Source organism: Haematobia irritans, chromosome 2 (genome assembly GCF_050003625.1).
Source record: "Haematobia irritans isolate KBUSLIRL chromosome 2, ASM5000362v1, whole genome shotgun sequence".
Lineage (NCBI taxonomy): Eukaryota > Metazoa > Arthropoda > Insecta > Diptera > Muscidae > Haematobia > Haematobia irritans.
Window position 1 is genome coordinate 40,872,708 of NC_134398.1, and position 19,181 is coordinate 40,891,888.

The 19,181-nt window shown below is 23.1% G+C and overlaps 1 protein-coding gene across 3 annotated transcripts in view; it reads right to left on the reverse strand.

The window, feature by feature from the left end:
- The window catches only part of kuz (zinc-dependent metalloprotease kuz), a 532,667-nt gene that overhangs the window by 113,472 nt on the left and 400,014 nt on the right, over positions 1 to 19,181 (reverse strand). For all 3 annotated transcript variants that reach the window (XM_075293842.1, XM_075293840.1, XM_075293841.1), the window contains exons 4-5: positions 17,915 to 18,111; positions 16,358 to 16,844 (exon numbers count right to left, since the gene is read on the reverse strand). In XM_075293842.1, coding sequence (XP_075149957.1) covers positions 16,358 to 16,844; positions 17,915 to 18,111 — 684 coding nt within the window. The remainder of the gene's footprint in view (positions 1 to 16,357; positions 16,845 to 17,914; positions 18,112 to 19,181) is intronic.

Below are 19,181 nucleotides of genomic sequence, written 5' to 3' on the forward strand. Positions count from 1 at the left end.
TTACAAACATATGCACTAACTTATAATACCCTGTTCACAGTGTGGCGCAGGGTATAATGAAGCAAGTTGAACTACATTAAACTAAGGAAAATTAAATTTCATTAAATTAAAGCAAAAATTATGTTCGCAACTATTTCATTTAAATTCAAATAATTAAAACATATTTTAAATTAAAGTAAAAAGTGAATGAAAAACTAAAATTTTATTTTCATATTTTATTTCATATAGAACAAAAATTGTGATAAAATTTTCTATAGAAATAATAATTTGACAAAATTTTCTATAGAGATAAAATTTAGCAAAATTTTCTATAGAAATAAAATTTAGCAAAATTTTCTATAGAAAGACAATTTTGACAAAATTTTGTATAGAAATAAAATTTTGCAAAATTTTCTATAAAAAGTGAATGAAAAACTAAAATTTTATTTTCAAAAAAAAATGTTTCATTTTATTAAATTTAATATAACAATATTTTATTATTATTATTTTATCATAATAATAATAATATTATTATTATCACAATACTTGTCTTCATATATCCATGAATTTCTTATTTTTGTAAAGCACAGTTAAACTAAGTTCCTTGTCTCTTTTTTTAACTTCAAACGATGAAGGATTTTCTCGCTTTCAAAGCTTTAAGTTGTCCAGCATTGTTGGTTGCACAATGCTTTTATGGCTCTTTAATGTTTCGAAAAAAATCCCCATAAACGCTTTTATGAAGTGTTTTTTTTTTCGTCTTATTCTTACATTTTGTTTACAAAACTTGTAATAGGGCGTTAAATACATTCATTTGAAGTATATGGACATTTTAAGTATGAAGAGAAAGGGTTGAAGTCTTTTGTAGTTCAACAGCACTTAATGCTAAACTAAAGATGCGGGTATACAAACCAACCAAACTCTATGGGGACTACTTTCCACCTAAGGTTCTCCCAGAAAGTCAACATGTGGTCAAAATGAAAAAGAACCTGTAATGTCTCAGTACCACCTTATGTGGTTATGGTTGTAGTTGAGTGAGTGAGTGCATGGTGTAAGAAGAAGCTCAATTACTGGTGGCATCAACTGCTGCCCCTTGCTTGGGGTGAAAATCTAGCATGGGTATGTGAGTGTGTGTGTGTATGTAGTGGAGGCGTTGAGTTTTATATTTCGCTTTAAATCTCATGTGGGTGTAAGATTTTCATTTATTGTGCTTTAATGTTGACTTAGGTGAGAAGGCAAATTTGTTTTAGTTTATTTTTTCTTTCGAAATACAACCACTTATTCATTTATTCTGGTTTTTATATAATTTTATAGTTGGTTTAACACATTCATGCTTTAGGAGTTTTATGCTTGCCTTCTCTATTATCTCTGGGCTTCCCCTTTGTGGACATAAACAATAATTGTTCGCTTTCTCAAAAGGCGGAAAGGGGAGGGAGGCAAATTAATGTTTAATACTATAAAATAGCAAATGTTTGTAAAAAAAATTTAGACGATAGCAGGGTTGTGGAGGCGAGCCAATTTTGCTCGACTCCGACTCCAGCATTTTTCATCAGCTTCGACTCCGACTCCGGAGTCGACTATGGGTAATATAACTAAATCTAATTTTAATACCACTAATTTGTAGTTCTATTGTGGGGGTACGGTAAATGGATCGATATAAATTATCGTATTCTATAGAAATAAAATTTTTGAAAAAATTATCAATAGAAATAAAATTTTGCTAAATTTTCTACAGAAATAAAATTTTGACAAAATTTTCTATAGAAATAAACTTTTGACAAATTTTTCTATAGAATCAAAATCTTGACAAAATTGTCTATAGAAATAAAATTTTGACAACATTTTCTATAGAAATATAATTTAGACAAAATTTTCTATAGAAATAAAATTTTGACAAAATTTTCTAAAAAAAGAAAATTTTGACAAAATTTTCTACAGAAATAAAATTCAGCAAATTTTCTATAGAAATAAATTTTTGACTAAATTTTCTATAGAAATAAAAAACTTTAAAAAATGTTTCTATAGAAGTAAAATTTTGACTAAATATTTTATAGAAATAAAATTTAGCAAAGTTTTCTATAGAAATAAAATTTTGACAACATTTTCTATAGAAATAAAATTTTGACAAAATTTTCTATAGAAATAAAATTTTCACTAAATATTTTATAGAAATAAAATTTATTCATTTTGTTTGTTATTGTTGTCTTCTCTTCAATCGTTATTGTTGTTTTTGATCTCAGCTTAAAGCCATGCATTGACTAAACTACAAGTGTAGCTTAACCAACAGAGGAAAATTATGCTTGTCAAATTTATTTGGGCAAAGCCCTATAGACTGCAAGATGGTTGGATGTACAGCTGTTTCAGAATTACCACATTCCTCATCAGCATCCTCTACTTGCAGCAAAACTATCAACCAATTATCAGAATAAATTCGGGTAATTCACTCAACCCAAAGTGAAATACACTTGAACCTTCCGAAAAAGGGTTTAATAGTCGGCTACTGCCTAAACAAATTTGCAAGCATATCTCTTTTCCTTTTGCCAAACTCAAATCATCGATTTGTATTTAGTTGGCTGGGTTTGTTTTTGAGCGTGCTTCCTCTATCTTCATTCGTTTTGTTTGTTATTGTTGGCTTCTCTTCAATCGTTATTGTTGTTTTTGATCTCAGCTTAAAGCCATGCATTGACTAAACTACAAGTGTAGCTTAACCAACAGAGGAAAAAAAATTTAAAAAAAAATCTACAAAAATAAAATTTTGCAAAATTTTCTATAGAAATAAAATTTAGCAAAATGTTCTATAGAAGTAAAATTTTTAAAAAATTTTCTATAGAAATAAATTTTTGACTAAATTTTCTATAGAAATAAAACTTTAAAATTTTTTTTATAGAAATAAAATTTTGCAAAATTTTCTATAGAAATAAATTTTTGCAAAAATTATCAATAGAAATAAAATTTTGCAAAATTTTCTATAGAAATAAAATGTTGACAACATTTTCTATAGAAATAAAATTTTGCAAAATTTTCTATAGAAATAAAATTTTGCAAAATTTTCTATTGAAATAAAATTTTGACAAAATATTCTATAGAAATAAAATTGTAAGAAAAATGCTGTGTTGGTAATTTTGTCGTTGCGGGGGGTAGAGGTATGAGGTACCCAGCAAAAAAAAATTGGAAGTTCTTCCAATGGCACAACTTTAAAAGCACTTCCAGAAGATGCACTCCCAATGATGTTCTTTATTTTAACTACCCAGGAAGTTATTTTAATTAAATTTTTTATAACTTGGTTTTGTCATACTTTTAATGGGTAATTTTAACTTTTTTTTGTTTCAAATACGTTAAAAACGGAGTTAGAATTCATAAAATGGTACAAATCATTTAAATTTTGTCGAAAAAAATGCTAAATCCAATCTGAGAAAATTATGAATTTTTGAAAATATTTGAGGTCAAACGTTTCCGAGATGCGTTAGAATCCATTAAAAATTATAAAAAAAAATATAAAAATTATTTATTTTACAAAATATCACAGATATTTTTAATTTACATCCAAAACATTGAATTCGGATTACACCTAAAGAAGTGATGCAAATTCAGTGCAGCGGCTGTTGAAATGGAGGACTTCCGTCCTATGACAAGCCCATGTTAAATTCATCGCTTCTGCGTCAATTTTGCACCACTTCCGGATCCAAAAAGAACATTTTCATTACTTTTTTGGCGACGCTTTTTTTGCTGGGTAGTTGTGTGAATACAATTGCCTGTGTGGTATAAAGGGGCCCAATGAAATATGGAATTGACGAGAATGGAGTGTTTTGGGTCATGGTTGGGTGGGCAAGTGTGGGGTCATAACACCAAGACCCCTGGATCAATGTTTTCCCATTTGAGATAATCGTAAGTCGCGTTTTTTTGTATCTATGTAAGTTCAAGTTCTTTCAATGTTAGTGCTCTGGGTTTGATATAGGCGGGTTGAGTCCCACACCCACTGAGATCGCCGTAGTCAGCCGGACGGCCATGTCAAACGCCGCTATAGACGCACATAACAGAGAAATTTTCTATAGAAATTTTCTATAGAAATAAAACTTTTAAAAATTTTTCTATAGAAATAAAATTTTGGCTATTTAATCGAAATACAATTTTGTAAAATTTTCTATAGGAATAAAATTTAGCAAAATTTTCTGTAGAAATAAATTTTTGAAAAAAATTTCTATAGAAATAAATTTTGAAAAAAATATCAATAGAAATAAAATTTTGACAACATTTTCTATAGAAAAAAAAGTTTTGACAAAATTTTCTATAGAAATAAAATTGTGATAAAATTTTCTATAGAAATAAAATTTTTACAAAATTTTCTATAGAAATAAAATTTTGACTAAATATTTTATAGACATAATTTTTTTAAAAAATTTTCTATAGAAATAAACTTTTTGCAAAATTTTCTGTAGAAATAAAATTTAGCAAAATTTTCTATAGAAATAAAATTTTTACAAAATTTTCTATAGAAATAAAATTTTGACAAAATTTTCTATAGAAATAAAATTTTGACAAAATGTTCTATAAAAATAAAATTTTGACAAAATTTTGCATCGAAATAAAATTGTGACAAAATTTTCTATAGAAATAAAATTTTGACAAAATTTTCTATAGAAATAAAATTTAGCAAAATTTTCTATAGAAATAAATTTTTGACTAAATAAAATTTAGCAAAATTTTCTGTAGAAATAAAATTTTGACAAAATTTTCTATAGAAGTAAATTTTTGAAAAAAAAATCTAAAGAAATAAAATTTTGACAAAATTTTCTATAGAAATAAAATTCAGCAAATTTTCTATATAAATAAATTTTTGACTAAATTTTCTAGAGAAAGAAAATTTTGACAAAATTTTCTGTAGAAATAAAATGTTGACAAAATTTTCTATAGAAGTAAATTTTTGAAAAAAAAATTCTAAAGAAATAAAATTTTGACAAAATTTTCTATAGACATAAAAGTTTGAAAAAATTTTCTATAGAAATAAAATTTAGCAAAATTTTCTGTAGAAATAAAATTTTGACAAAATTTTCTATAGAAATAAAATTTTGACAAAATTTTCTATAGAAATAAAATCTTGACCAAATTTTCTATAGAAATAAAAATTTGAAAAAATTTTCTACAGAAATAAAATTTAGCAAAAGTTTCTATAGAAATAAATTTTTGACTAAATTTTCTATAGAAATAAAACTTTAAAAAAATTTTTTATAGAAATAAAATTTTGACTATTTCATAGAAATAAAATTTTGCAAAATTTTCTATAGAAATAAAATTTAGCAAAATTTTCTGTAGAAATAAAATTTTGACAAATATAGATGTATCTGTAAAGGATTGGATGAGGGTTATAGGGCTGTAGTTGGGGTGTTTTATGATTTGTCGAAGGCCTTCGATCTTGTCGATCACAATTTATTAATAAGGAAAATGGGGTTTTATGGAATTTGTGGAAAAGAGATGATGCTCTTAGGTAGTTATTTAGGTAATCGGCGACAATTTGTTGAAGTTAAGGGACAGAGAAGTTCTATGATGGAGGTCAAGTACGGAGTACCCCAAGGCAGTGTTTTGGGGCCTCTTCTGTTTTCTCTTTATATTAACGACCTGGGGAATCTTACTTTGGATGGGAAAATGTTTATTTATGCAGACGACATCTGTCTTATGTATCCGTATAACAATGAGAGCATGGTTAAACTTTATATAGAGAGATGCTTCGTTGATTTTTGAGTTTGTTCGTCTCAACAAGCTCTTTATGAATACTGATAAGACTCAATTAATGAGATTTAGGCCTCATTTTAAATTCAATAATGTTTTTAATATTAGTATTAACGGAAGGGAGATAACAGAAGTTCCCATAGTTAGATACTTAGGTTTGTACTTACAGGGAAACCTCTCGTGGGATAGACACATACAGTACTTGAAATCTAAGATATCACCAGCTATTGGTTTACTGTATAAATTCCAATACAAATTCGATAGGAAAACTAAACTGTTAATTTACCAGTCCTTGATACAAAGTCATTATTGTTACTTGTCAATAGTATATGGTTATAAGAAAACTACTGAACTAAGATCTCTTCAAAGGCTTCAGAACAAAGCTCTTAAAGTTGTGGCGAATTTGAGTGTAACCCATTCCACTTTGAATTTATATAGGATAGAACATCCAACCGTTTTACCCATTTATGGAATTCATAAATGCCAAATGATTGTATATATATTTAAATGTTTAAATAATATTGGACATCACACCATACGTTTTAGGAGAAATCAAGAGGTGGTTAATACACGTAATAATAACCTTTTAAAAGTTGCATTTTGTCAATCTGAAACAACCAGGCAGCGTATTGATCATCTTGGTTGTAAATATTTTAATGATCTACCGCTTAATTTAAAAGAGATTGAAAATCTTTCTGTTTTTAAAACTAGTCTGAAAAAATACTTACTAGAACGCATTGATGAGCTCCTGATATAATGTTTGTATTATAAAATATATCAGTTTTATATAATGAATTTTTGTTAAATGATTTGTATTCTTTGATAATATTTATTAGTTAATGAACACATAAACATATGTATATATTACCAAGTCAGTCTCTATAATGCCTAATGGCGCAGAGACGAAGTAGAGCTATGTTTTGTAATTATTTTTCTCAAAAATACTAATAAATACAAAAAAAAAAAAAAAAAATAAAATTTTGACAAAATTTTCTATAGAAATAATATTTTGACAAAATGTTCTATAAAAATAAAATGTTGACAAAATTTTGTATCGAAATAAAATTGTGACAAAATTTTCTATAGAAATAAAATTTTGACTAAATATTTTATAGAAATAAAATTTTGATAAAATTTTCTATAGAAATAAAATCGTGACAAAATTTTCTATAGAAGTAAAATTTAGACAAAATTTTCTATAGAAGTCAAATATTGACTAAATATTTTATAGACATAAATTTGTTGAAAAATTTTCTATAGAAATAAACTTTCGCAAAATCTTCTGTAGAAATAAAATTTAGCAAAATTGTCTATAGAAACAAATTGTTGACCACATTTTCTAGAGAACAGAAAATTTTGACATTTTCTATAGAAATAAAATTTTGACAAAATTTTCTATAGAAATAAAATTTTGACAACATTTTCTATAGAAATATAATTTTGACAAAATTTTCTATAGAAATAAATTTTTGAAAAAATTATCAATAAAAATAATAAATAAAAAAATAAATAAAAAAAAATAAAATAAAATAAAAATGAAAACTAAAATTAAAATCAAATTAACTAAATTAAATTAAGTAGAAAAATTAAATCAAAGTAAATTATATAAAAACTAGATCCTATACCACTAGATATATATCATTTATAGTTGATTGCATTTTCCTACAACTGTGCCGAAATTTCCCCATTGCCATTGTTTAGCTTCATCTCCTATGTTCAGTTAATAAAAACGATCACATTTTTCTTTTTCATGAAAACGTTAGTTGGGGTCGTTTCTATGGTATTGCTATTTATGTTTGTTGCTATCAAAGTTCTAAAGAAAGAATAGGTACACAATGGTGACTGCATCCTTTGTGAGGGTTCTGGTGAAAAATAGACACAAAACCAAGGAGAAATGCTTCAAAGGTCATTGGTAGTGATAACGTGAATGCACAAAAATCAATAAATCAACATGGGTCAAGTGTAAAGCTTAAAGATGTTGGCTAAAGGGAAATCGATGGCCCTTAAAAGTGGTTGATTTATTTCGGAAATAAAAATTTATTGGCATTTTCGTATTGCAAATTTTTAGGGAGAGTTTGTGCGATCATAGAGCTGGAATTATAAAATATTACCGAATCAGGGCATAGAGAATATATAAAAGGTCCCAATGATATTTTTAAGACCTTTATATGCTATGCTATATTTTTTAGTTGATTTTTATTAGGGAATATTGGATTGAAATTAGTTTCAAAATTTATTATTTTGTCAATATGAACCTAGAGCTGGACCGAAGAGATTTCTTTTTGTGGCAAAAGAACGAAGCCAATTCTTCGGTCAAGCCCCAAAATCCTCCATGTTCGTTATGATTGTGTAGCCCACAACTCTTTCAACCTTTACAAATAAAACATGAATCCCATGCAAATATATCCCAAAAATTCATATTTCATAAATTGTCCATTATTTGAGTTATGAAAAGTGATTCATCATTTGTTTGCATATGATTGACACACACAACATTTTTTTTTGCTGCTCCATTTAATTTTCATTTATATTTTATTTATTAAACATACACTTACTCAGTATTTGTTTAATGAGAATTGTATTCAATACTCCCCATGAAAAATCCACAATACAAGGTTTTTATTTTTAAAAATATATCGAAATATTTTCCTTTGTCCATATTGAACTATTCTACAGATTATTTAAAAAGCAACAACATTAAAAACAAACAAAATAAAAATCATGTACGTTTTTTTTTTAATTAAAAAAACGTAAACTTACATAACAACATATTTTTTTTTTTAAAGTTGGGGAAAAAATTCTATCCATTAGGGTTTTTGTTTTGTTACTTTTTTATATGATGAAGATAGTAGGGGGAAAAAATATCATCATGGCATAACGACCATAAAACAACTAAATGGTCATGGAGGGCAACAATGGCATCTGGACAATAAACAAAAAACAAGAGCGCTACCCAAATGAAAAGGGAAAATGAATGACCAAGAGTCATTGTCGAATGGGCAAGTGATGGGAACACCATTTCTGGAGAATGACAATTATAGTTAGACCACAACAAAAAATTATTTCAATTGATATAATTAATTTAATCTAATTTAATTTAATTTAATTTAATTTAATTTAATTTAATTTAATTTAATTTAATTTAATTTAATTTAATTTAATTTAATTTAATTTAATTTAATTTAATTTAAATTAATTTAATTTAATTCAATTTAATTCAATTTAATTCCATTTAATTCCATTTAATTCAATTCAATTTAATTTAATTTAATTTGATTTAATTTAATTTAATTTAATTTAATTTAATTTAATTTAATTTAATTTAATTTAATTTAATTTAATTTAATTTAATTTAATTTAATTTAATTTAATTTAATTTAATTTAATTTAATTTAATTTAATTTAATTTAATTTAATTTAATTTAATTTAATTTAATTTAATTTAATTTAATTTAATTTAATTTAATTTAATTTAATTTAATTTAATTTAATTTAATTTAATTTAATTTAATTTAATTTAATTTAATTTAATTTAATTTAATTTAATTTAATTTAATTTAATTTAATTTAATTTAATTTAATTTAATTTAATTTAATTTAATTTAATTTAATTTAATTTAATTTAATTTAATTTAATTTAATTTAATTTAATTTAATTTAATTTAATTTAATTTAATTTAATTTAATTTAATTTAATTTAATTTAATTTAATTTAATTTAATTTAATTTAATTTAATTTAATTTAATTTAATTTAATTTAATTTAATTTAATTTAATTTAATTTAATTTAATTTAATTTAATTTAATTTAATTTAATTTAATTTAATTTAATTTAATTTAATTTAATTTAATTTAATTTAATTTAATTTAATTTAATTTAATTTAATTTAATTTAATTTAATTTAATTTAATTTAATTTAATTTAATTTAATTTAATTTAATTTAATTTAATTTAATTTAATTTAATTTAATTTAATTTAATTTAATTTAATTTAATTTAATTTAATTTAATTTAATTTAATTTAATTTAATTTAATTTAATTTAATTTAATTTAATTTAATTTAATTTAATTTAATTTAATTTAATTTAATTTAATTTAATTTAATTTAATTTAATTTAATTTAATTTAATTTAATTTAATTTAATTTAATTTAATTTAATTTAATTTAATTTAATTTAATTTAATTTAATTTAATTTAATTTAATTTAATTTAATTTAATTTAATTTAATTTAATTTAATTTAATTTAATTTAATTTAATTTAATTTAATTTAATTTAATTTAATTTAATTTAATTTAATTTAATTTAATTTAATTTAATTTAATTTAATTTAATTTAATTTAATTTAATTTAATTTAATTTAATTTAATTTAATTTAATTTAATTTAATTTAATTTAATTTAATTTAATTTAATTTAATTTAATTTAATTTAATTTAATTTAATTTAATTTAATTTAATTTAATTTAATTTAATTTAATTTAATTTAATTTAATTTAATTTAATTTAATTTAATTTAATTTAATTTAATTTAATTTAATTTAATTTAATTTAATTTAATTTAATTTAATTTAATTTAATTTAATTTAATTTAATTTAATTTAATTTAATTTAATTTAATTTAATTTAATTTAATTTAATTTAATTTAATTTAATTTAATTTAATTTAATTTAATTTAATTTAATTTAATTTAATTTAATTTAATTTAATTTAATTTAATTTAATTTAATTTAATTTAATTTAATTTAATTTAATTTAATTTAATTTAATTTAATTTAATTTAATTTAATTTAATTTAATTTAATTTAATTTAATTTAATTTAATTTAATTTAATTTAATTTAATTTAATTTAATTTAATTTAATTTAATTTAATTTAATTTAATTTAATTTAATTTAATTTAATTTAATTTAATTTAATTTAATTTAATTTAATTTAATTTAATTTAATTTAATTTAATTTAATTTAATTTAATTTAATTTAATTTAATTTAATTTAATTTAATTTAATTTAATTTAATTTAATTTAATTTAATTTAATTTAATTTAATTTAATTTAATTTAATTTAATTTAATTTAATTTAATTTAATTTAATTTAATTTAATTTAATTTAATTTAATTTAATTTAATTTAATTTAATTTAATTTAATTTAATTTAATTTAATTTAATTTAATTTAATTTAATTTAATTTAAGATATAAATCCCTGGAAACGGTGTTTCACATAAACATGAAATTGCATACATGTCGGTGTTTTTTTTTTGATTTGATATAATTTCGTGTAAAAAAAATGATGTATAGGTTGTCGGTTTCATCAACTACGAAACTATCTCTTGTATAACCTCTAAAACAACTAAAAACAAGTAAGTATGTCACATGAAAAACATGTCAGTCAAATATGCTGCAAAAAAGCCCATCTCTTAAACATCAAATGAAAATAAAATATTGTCGAAAAAGATTCTTGTAAAAATAACAAGCTCGAAAAACAACATACAGCAATGTTGTTTTGGTTTTGTTAACCTTCCAACACCCCTCTCCGCTACAGTAAAGCACTGATATTAAATTTTTGTCAAAAGTGTAAAATTTAAATATTCAGACAATGCAATCACTGTCAAAGTCATAATAAACAAAAATATAATGAGTGACCGTACGAAAAAAAAAAACAAAAACAAAAAACAGAAAGGTGAATAAGGTCCTCAAGAGGGGTTTTTGGATTGTTCAATTTGTACAATGAAAATTACCCCTCAAATAATCCAACAAAAGTGATGGATCCACGAGTCACAAAGCATCCAGACCATGTAATTGTGGGCCCTTTATGAATGAGCAATTGGATAGGAAAATATAAGAGATTTCTTTCAAGGATTTATTTTAAACACGATTTTTACTAGGAAGACGATACCAAAATTATATGAAAAATTCACCAAAAATTTCCCAAATTTAAAATATGAAGTGTTTTATACCCACACTGTGGAAAAGGGTGCATATGTTGGCAACAACCAGAAGGAGACGAGATAGACACATGGTGTCTTTGGCAATATTGCTCAGGGCTGGCCCCCGAGTTGATATAGACATGTCCGTCCGTCTCTGTCTGTGAACACATTTTTGTGATAAAAGTCTAGGTCGCAATTTAAGTCCAATCGACTTAAAATTTGGCACAAAAATGTGTTTTGGGTCAGATAGAACTCTATTGATTTTAGAAGAAATCGGTTCCGTTTTAGATATAGCTCCCATATATATCTTTCAACAGATATCTACTGATAAGGCCCTAGAAGCCAGAATTTCAACCCGATTTGCTTTAAACTTTGCACGAGGAGTGCAATTGATTGTGTCGTAAAGTGTGCCGAATTCTGTTGAAATCGATTCAGATTTAGATATAGCTTTCATATATATCTTTCTCCCGATATGCACTTATATGGTTCCAGAAGCCAGAGTTTTGTCCTGATTTGCTTTAAATTTTGTACAGAGAGTAGAATTAACGTTCTCGATGCCAATTTTGGTTGAAATCGGTTCAGATTTAGATATAGCTCCCATATATATCCTTCGTCCGATTTACACTCATATGACTCCTGAGGTCAAATTGGTAATTCGATTTAAGTGAAATTTTGCAAAGGGAGTAGAACTAACATTGTAGCTTTGCATACCAAATTTCCTTGAAATCGGTTCAAATTTAGATATAACTCCCATATATATGTTTTTCGGATTGCGGCAAAATTGGCCAAAATACCCACATTTTCCTTGTAAAAACGCCACTGCTAACACGAAAACTTGTAAAAGTGACTCCAATTTTCCTATATTTCTAATACGTATCTATCCACCGATAAATCATAAATACACTTTTGCAAAGTTTCCTAAAAATTGCTTCAGATTTAAATGTTTCCCATATTGTTTTACTAACATTTTGTTCCACCACCCCAGGGCATTAGCCGACATAAATTTAAAGTATATAAATATTTTAGAACTCTGTCCACATCTGGTCAGATTTAAATAAACGTATATGGGAACATAAACCTTTATATATAGCACCCAACACATTGGACGAATTGATATGGTATCGAAAATGTGAATCTACTAAGTGTTGCAGGGTATAATATAATATCGGCCCCGCCCTACGTTCGACTTTCCTTACTTGTTTTTGTTTTATCAAATTTTTGACAAAATGTTATTTCTATAGAAAATTTTGTCAAAATGTTATTTCTATAGAAAATTTTGTCAAAATTTTAGTTCTATAGAAAATTTTGTCAAAATTTTATTCTATAGAAAATGTTGTCAAAATTTTATTTCTATAGAAAATGTTGTCCATTTTTTTCTATAGAAAATTTTGTCAAAATTGCAATTGTATACAAGAATTTTGTTAAAATTTTATTTCTATAGAAATTTTTTTCAAAATATTATTTCTACAGAAAATGTCAAAATTTTATTTCTATAGAAAATTTTGTGAAAATTTTATTTCTATAGAAAATTTTGTTAAAATTTTATTTCTATAGAAAATTTTGTCAAAATTTTATTTCTATAGAAACTCTGGTCAAAATTTTATTTCTATGGGAAATTTTGTCAACATTTTATTTCTATAGAAAATTTTGTCAAAATTTTATTTCCATTGAAAATGTTGTCAAAATTTTATTTCTATAGAAAATTTTGTCAAAATTTTATTTCTATAGAAAATTTTGTCAAAATTTTATTTCCGTAGAATAGTTTGTAAAAATTTTGTCAACATTTTATTTCTATAGAAAATTTTATTTCTAGAGAAAATTTTGTCAAAATTTTATTTCTATCGAAAATTTTGTCAAAATTTTATTTCTATAGAAAATTTTTTTAAAATTTTATTTCTATTGAAAATTTTTTCAAAATTTTATTTCTATAGAAAATTTTGTCAAAATTTTATTTCTATAGAAATTTTTTTCAAAATTTTATTTCTATAGAAAATTTTGTCAAAATTTTATTTCTATAGAAAATGTTGTCAAAATTTTATTTCTATAGAAAATTTTGTCAAAATTTTATTTCTATAGAAAATTTTGTCAAAATTTTATTTCTATAGAAAATTTTGTCAAAATTTTATTTCTATAGAAACTTTGGTCAAAATTTTATTTCTATGGGAAATTTTGTCAACATTTTATTTCTATAGAAAATTTTGTCAAAATTTTATTTCTATAGAAAATTTTGTCAAAATTTTATTTCTATAGAAAATTTTGTCAAAATTTTATTTCTATAGAAAATTTTGTCAAAATTTTATTTCTATATAAAATTTTGTCAAAATTTTATTTCTATGGGAAATTTTGTAAAAATTTTTTAAAATGTTATTTCTATAGCAAATTTTATCAAAATTTAATTTCTATAGAAAATTTTGTCAAAATTTTATTGCTACAGAAAATTTTGTCAAAATTTTATTTCTATAGAAAATTTTGTCAAAATTTTATTTCTATAGAAGATTTTGTCAAAATTTTATTTCTATAGAAACTTTGGTCAAAATTTTATTTCTATGGGAAATTTTGTCAACATTTTATTTCTATAGAAAATTTTGTCAAAATTTTATTTCTATAGAAAATCTTGTCAAAACTTTATTTCTATAGAAAATTTTGTCAAAATTTTATTTCTATAGAAAATTTTGTCAAAATTTTATTTCTATAGAAAATTTTGTCAAAATTTTATTTCTATAGAAAATTTTGTCAAAATTTTATTTCTATGGGAAATTTTGTAAAAATTTTTTAAAATGTTATTTCTATAGAAAATTTTATCAAAATTTAATTTCTATAGAAAATTTTGTCAAAATTTTATTGCTATAGAAAACTTTGTCAAAATTTTATTTCTATAGAAAATTTTGTCACAATTTTATTTCCATTGAAAATTTTGTCTAAATTTTATTTCTATAGAACATTTTGTCAAAATTTTATTTCTATAGAATATTTTGTCAAAATTTTATTTCTATAGAAAATTTTGTCAAAATTTTATTGCTATAGAAAATTTTGTCAAAATTTTATTTCTAAGAAAATTTTTTCAAAATTGTATTTCTAGGAAAATTTTTTAACATTTTATTTCCATAGAAAATTTTGTCAACATTTTATTTCTATAGAAAATTTTGTAAAAATTTTATTTCTATAGAAAATTTTGTCAATATTTTATTTCTATAGAAAATTTTGTAAAAATTTTATTTCTATAGAAAATTTTGTCAACATTTTATTTCTATAGAAAATTTTGTCAAAATTTTATTTCTATAGAAAATATTGTCAAAATTTTATTGTTATAGAAAATTTTGTTAAAATTTTATTCTATAAAAAATTTTGTCAAAATTTTATTTCTATAGAAAATTTTGTCAAAAATTTATTTCTATAGAAAATTTAGTCAAAATTTTATTTCTATAGAAAATTTTGTCAAAATTATATTTCTGTAGAAAATTTTGTCAACATTTTATTTCTACAGAAAAATTTTGTCAAAATTTTTTTTCTAAGAAAATTTTGTTAAAATTTTATTTCTATAAAAAATTTTGTCAAAATTTTATTTCTATAGAAAATTTTTTCAAAATTTTATTTCTAGGAAAATTTTTTTAACATTTTATTTCTATAGAAAATTTTGTCAACATTTTATTTCTATAGAAAATTTTGTAAAAATTTTATTTCTATAGAAAATTTTGTCAAAATTTTATTGCTATAGAAAATTTTGTAAAAATTTTATTTCTATAGAAAATTTTGTCAATATTTTATTTCTATAGAAAATTTTGTAAAAATTTTATTTCTATAGAAAATTTTGTCAACATTTTATTTCTATAGAAAATTTTGTCAAAATTTTATTTCTATAGAAAATATTGTCAAAATTTTATTGTTATAGAAAATTTTGTTAAAATTTTATTCTATAAAAAATTTTATCAAAATTTTATTTCTATAGAAAATTTTGTCAAAAATTATTTCTATAGAAAATTTTGTCAAAATTTTATTTCTATAGAAAATTTTGTCAAAATTGTATTTCAATAGAAAATTTTGTCAAAATTTTATTTGTATAGAAAATTTTGTCAAAATTTTATTTGTATAGAAAATTTTGTAAAAATTGTATTTCAATAGAAAATTTTGTCAAAATTGTATTTAAATAGAAAATTTTGTCAAAATTTTATTTGTATAGAAAATTGTGCCAAAATTTTATTTCTATAGAAAATTTTTGATAAAATTTTATTTCTAAAGAAAATTTTATCAAAATTTTACTTCTATAGAAAAGACAGAATTATAGATGAATAACCCATCGGAGGGTTAAAGTCTTACAGAATGTAATAGAATTGCAAGGAGGAGAAGAAACTCCAGGACCTTTTGATGTCATTGGTATTCTGCACATAGATGGGTGAAGCAAATATCCAATACGTCGTGTTCGACTTTAAACTGGATTGAATCCAAATTGGTTCTAACTAAACTATTTTTTTATTTTTTATTAATCTTTATTAATAAATATAATCATTTACAATTCATCTTATTTCCATACTCCCACGAAGCCACAAGGCTTGTTTGTGGGCAAACTAGATCTAAGTAATTGGATATATTATGATTATTAATTAAAATTGATTTCAGTTCGAATCGAACTCGTCTTGTTTGATTCGAACTACTCTTTATTCAAATTCATATTATGTTTGCATTTCTCATCATAATAATTTATCTCTCCTTATACAATATTTCAACTTACCTTCTCTAATATCCTTGTAGACATCATCGACATGGGAATCCTTATATATCACCGAATGAAAACCAATATTTTTCACCACCTCATCGTGATGATCCGTTATACTTTTAGGTTTAGATGAAGGTGTAGGTTTGGATGAATTCATTTCATCGTCCACTGTTGTAAACGTCGTTCCCTCCATTGATTGGCTATCGAACGTTGTCGGTGTACTGGTTGATATTTGTGGTGAACTACTGGGTTCTTTATCAGTACTGTGCAATTCCAAAGATTGCATTTGGGGTTGCTGTTGCGGTTGTTGTGATTGTGTAAAATTTGTTGGAAAATAATGTTTGGCATGTTCGACATAGTAGGCATCACGTTCGGTAATAATTTTACCCTCAAATACACCATCCAAAATAGAACCGAACACATAACTGTTACGATCCCCTATCACGTGGCCCTCGTATATGTGATCGGTAGATACATCTAGAGGTCCATTGCTATCAATTATCTGAAAAAGCAAACGGGGAAAGTAAACGGGATGGATGAATGATTTTTTTTTCACTTCAATTGGTTGTCAAGCTTAGTAAGATTCATAAAAAAAATTTTCTATATTGAATTTAAATTCTAATTGAAAAGATTGTTGCCAAATGCAACCCTGACATGGGTTTGAAATGAAGACTCATATAATGTCTTCAAGCATGTATGGTTTATATGTCTTCAGGCATGTATAGTTTCACACTTAGCATCAAACTATTGTTGTATGATGTCAAACTTCAGAAGTTTGATACGACTCCGTTTTGAGTATTACATCGAGTATGGTAGAGTGAATGTGCAAAAGAAAATAAGATAGAAGTTCATCTCTGTGGTATCACAATGGATTGAATAGTCTAAGTGAGCCTTAAATATCGAACTATATCTAACCTAACCTATGATATCCAAATAAAGGAAAATTTATTGTACAAATCAATATTATTGTACAAATCAAAACTTTAAAATTGGAATATCTAATTTTGAGTGAAATATCAAACTTTATATACGCTCGGTGAGAAACATCATTATCTTTAAATGACAATTAATTCATTCATTTTACTAACACTCATTTCAAGATGTGAAACAGCATAAGTTTTATGCTAAGTTTTACACGTTTGATATCAAACTTCATAAGTTTGATGTCAAACTTCATAAGTTTGATGTCAAACTTCATAAGTTTGATAACAAACTTCATAAGTTTGATAACAAACTTCAAAAGTTTGATGTCAATCTTCATAAGTTTGATGTCAAACTTCATAAGTTTGATGTCAAACTTCATAAGTTTGATATCAAACTTCACAAGTTTGATATCAAACTTCTCAAGTTTGATGTCAAACATTACAATTTTAATATAAAACTTCATTTATATGAAAAAGTATGATATTAAAGATTTCAAATTTTTTACTATTTAAAATTTAACTTTCTATAGACCAACTACCGTCTCAGTTATAATAAACAACAAAAATATTATGTATGTAAAAAAAAACTTTTATAAAATAATAAAAAATTATATAATTTGTTTCATTTATAATTTGTTGTTATACTTACCTCTAACTTATCACTAAATGTTTGTAAATCACGTTTTAATCTAATATGGAAGTCTCTTCCATGTGCTTGAAATTTTAAATGTACATAATGATCTTTGGTCACTGATCGTCGGGCTCTATGGTGACTAGCGCGTATATGATGATGATCATAACTTAGTGTTTCATAATGCGATATGTATTCGTTTAAGCGGTTGTGACCTATAAAAACAAGAAAAGAAATATCAAATAGATTAGTATCAAGGATTAAGATAAAGCAAACATAACAATAATAACAATAAAAATAGAAATAAAATTTTGAGAAAAAATGTTATAGAGAAATAACATTTTGACAATATTTTCTATAGAAATAGGTTAGGTTAGATGGCAGCCCGATACATCAGGATCACTTAGACTATTCAGTCCATTGTGATACCACATTGGTAAACTTCTCTCTTATCACTGAGTGCTGACCGATTCCATGTTAATGACAAGGGACCTCCTTTTTAGAGCAGAGTCCGAACGACGTTCCACATTGCAGTGAAACCATTTAGTGAAGCTTTTGAAACCCTCAGAAATGTCACCAGCATTACTGAGTTGACAAATTTTTCTAAAGAAAAAAGAAATAAAAAAATTTTGATTTTGAAATAAAATTTTGACAAAATTTTCTATAGAAATAAAATTTTGACAAAATTTTCTATAGAAATGAAATTTTGACAACATTTTCCATAGAAACAAAATTTTGACAGAATTCTCTATAAAACTAAAATTTTGACAAAATTTTCTATAGAAATAAATATTTGACAAAATTTCCTAAAGAAATAAATTTGTGACAAAATTTCCTTTAGAAATGAAATATTGAGAAAATTTTCTATAGAAATAAAATTTTGACAAAATTTTCTATAGAAATAGATTTTAGACAAAATTTTCTATAGAAATAAAATTTCGAAAAAAAATTCTATACAAATAAAATTGTGGCAAAATTTTCTGTAGAAATAAAATTTTGACAACATTTTCTATAGAATAAAATTTTGACAAAATTTTGTAACCAATTTCAGCCTGATCGGATGAAATGTGCTTCCCTTAGAGGCTCCGCAAGCCAAATCGGGGGATCGGTTTATATTGGGTCTATATATAATTATTGACCGATGTGGACCAATTTTTGCATAGTTGTTAGAGACCATATACCAACACCATGTAACTAATTTCAACCGGATCGGATGAAATTTGCTTCTCTTAGAGACTCCTTAAGCCAAATCTGGGGATCGGTTTCTATGGGAGCTATATATAAT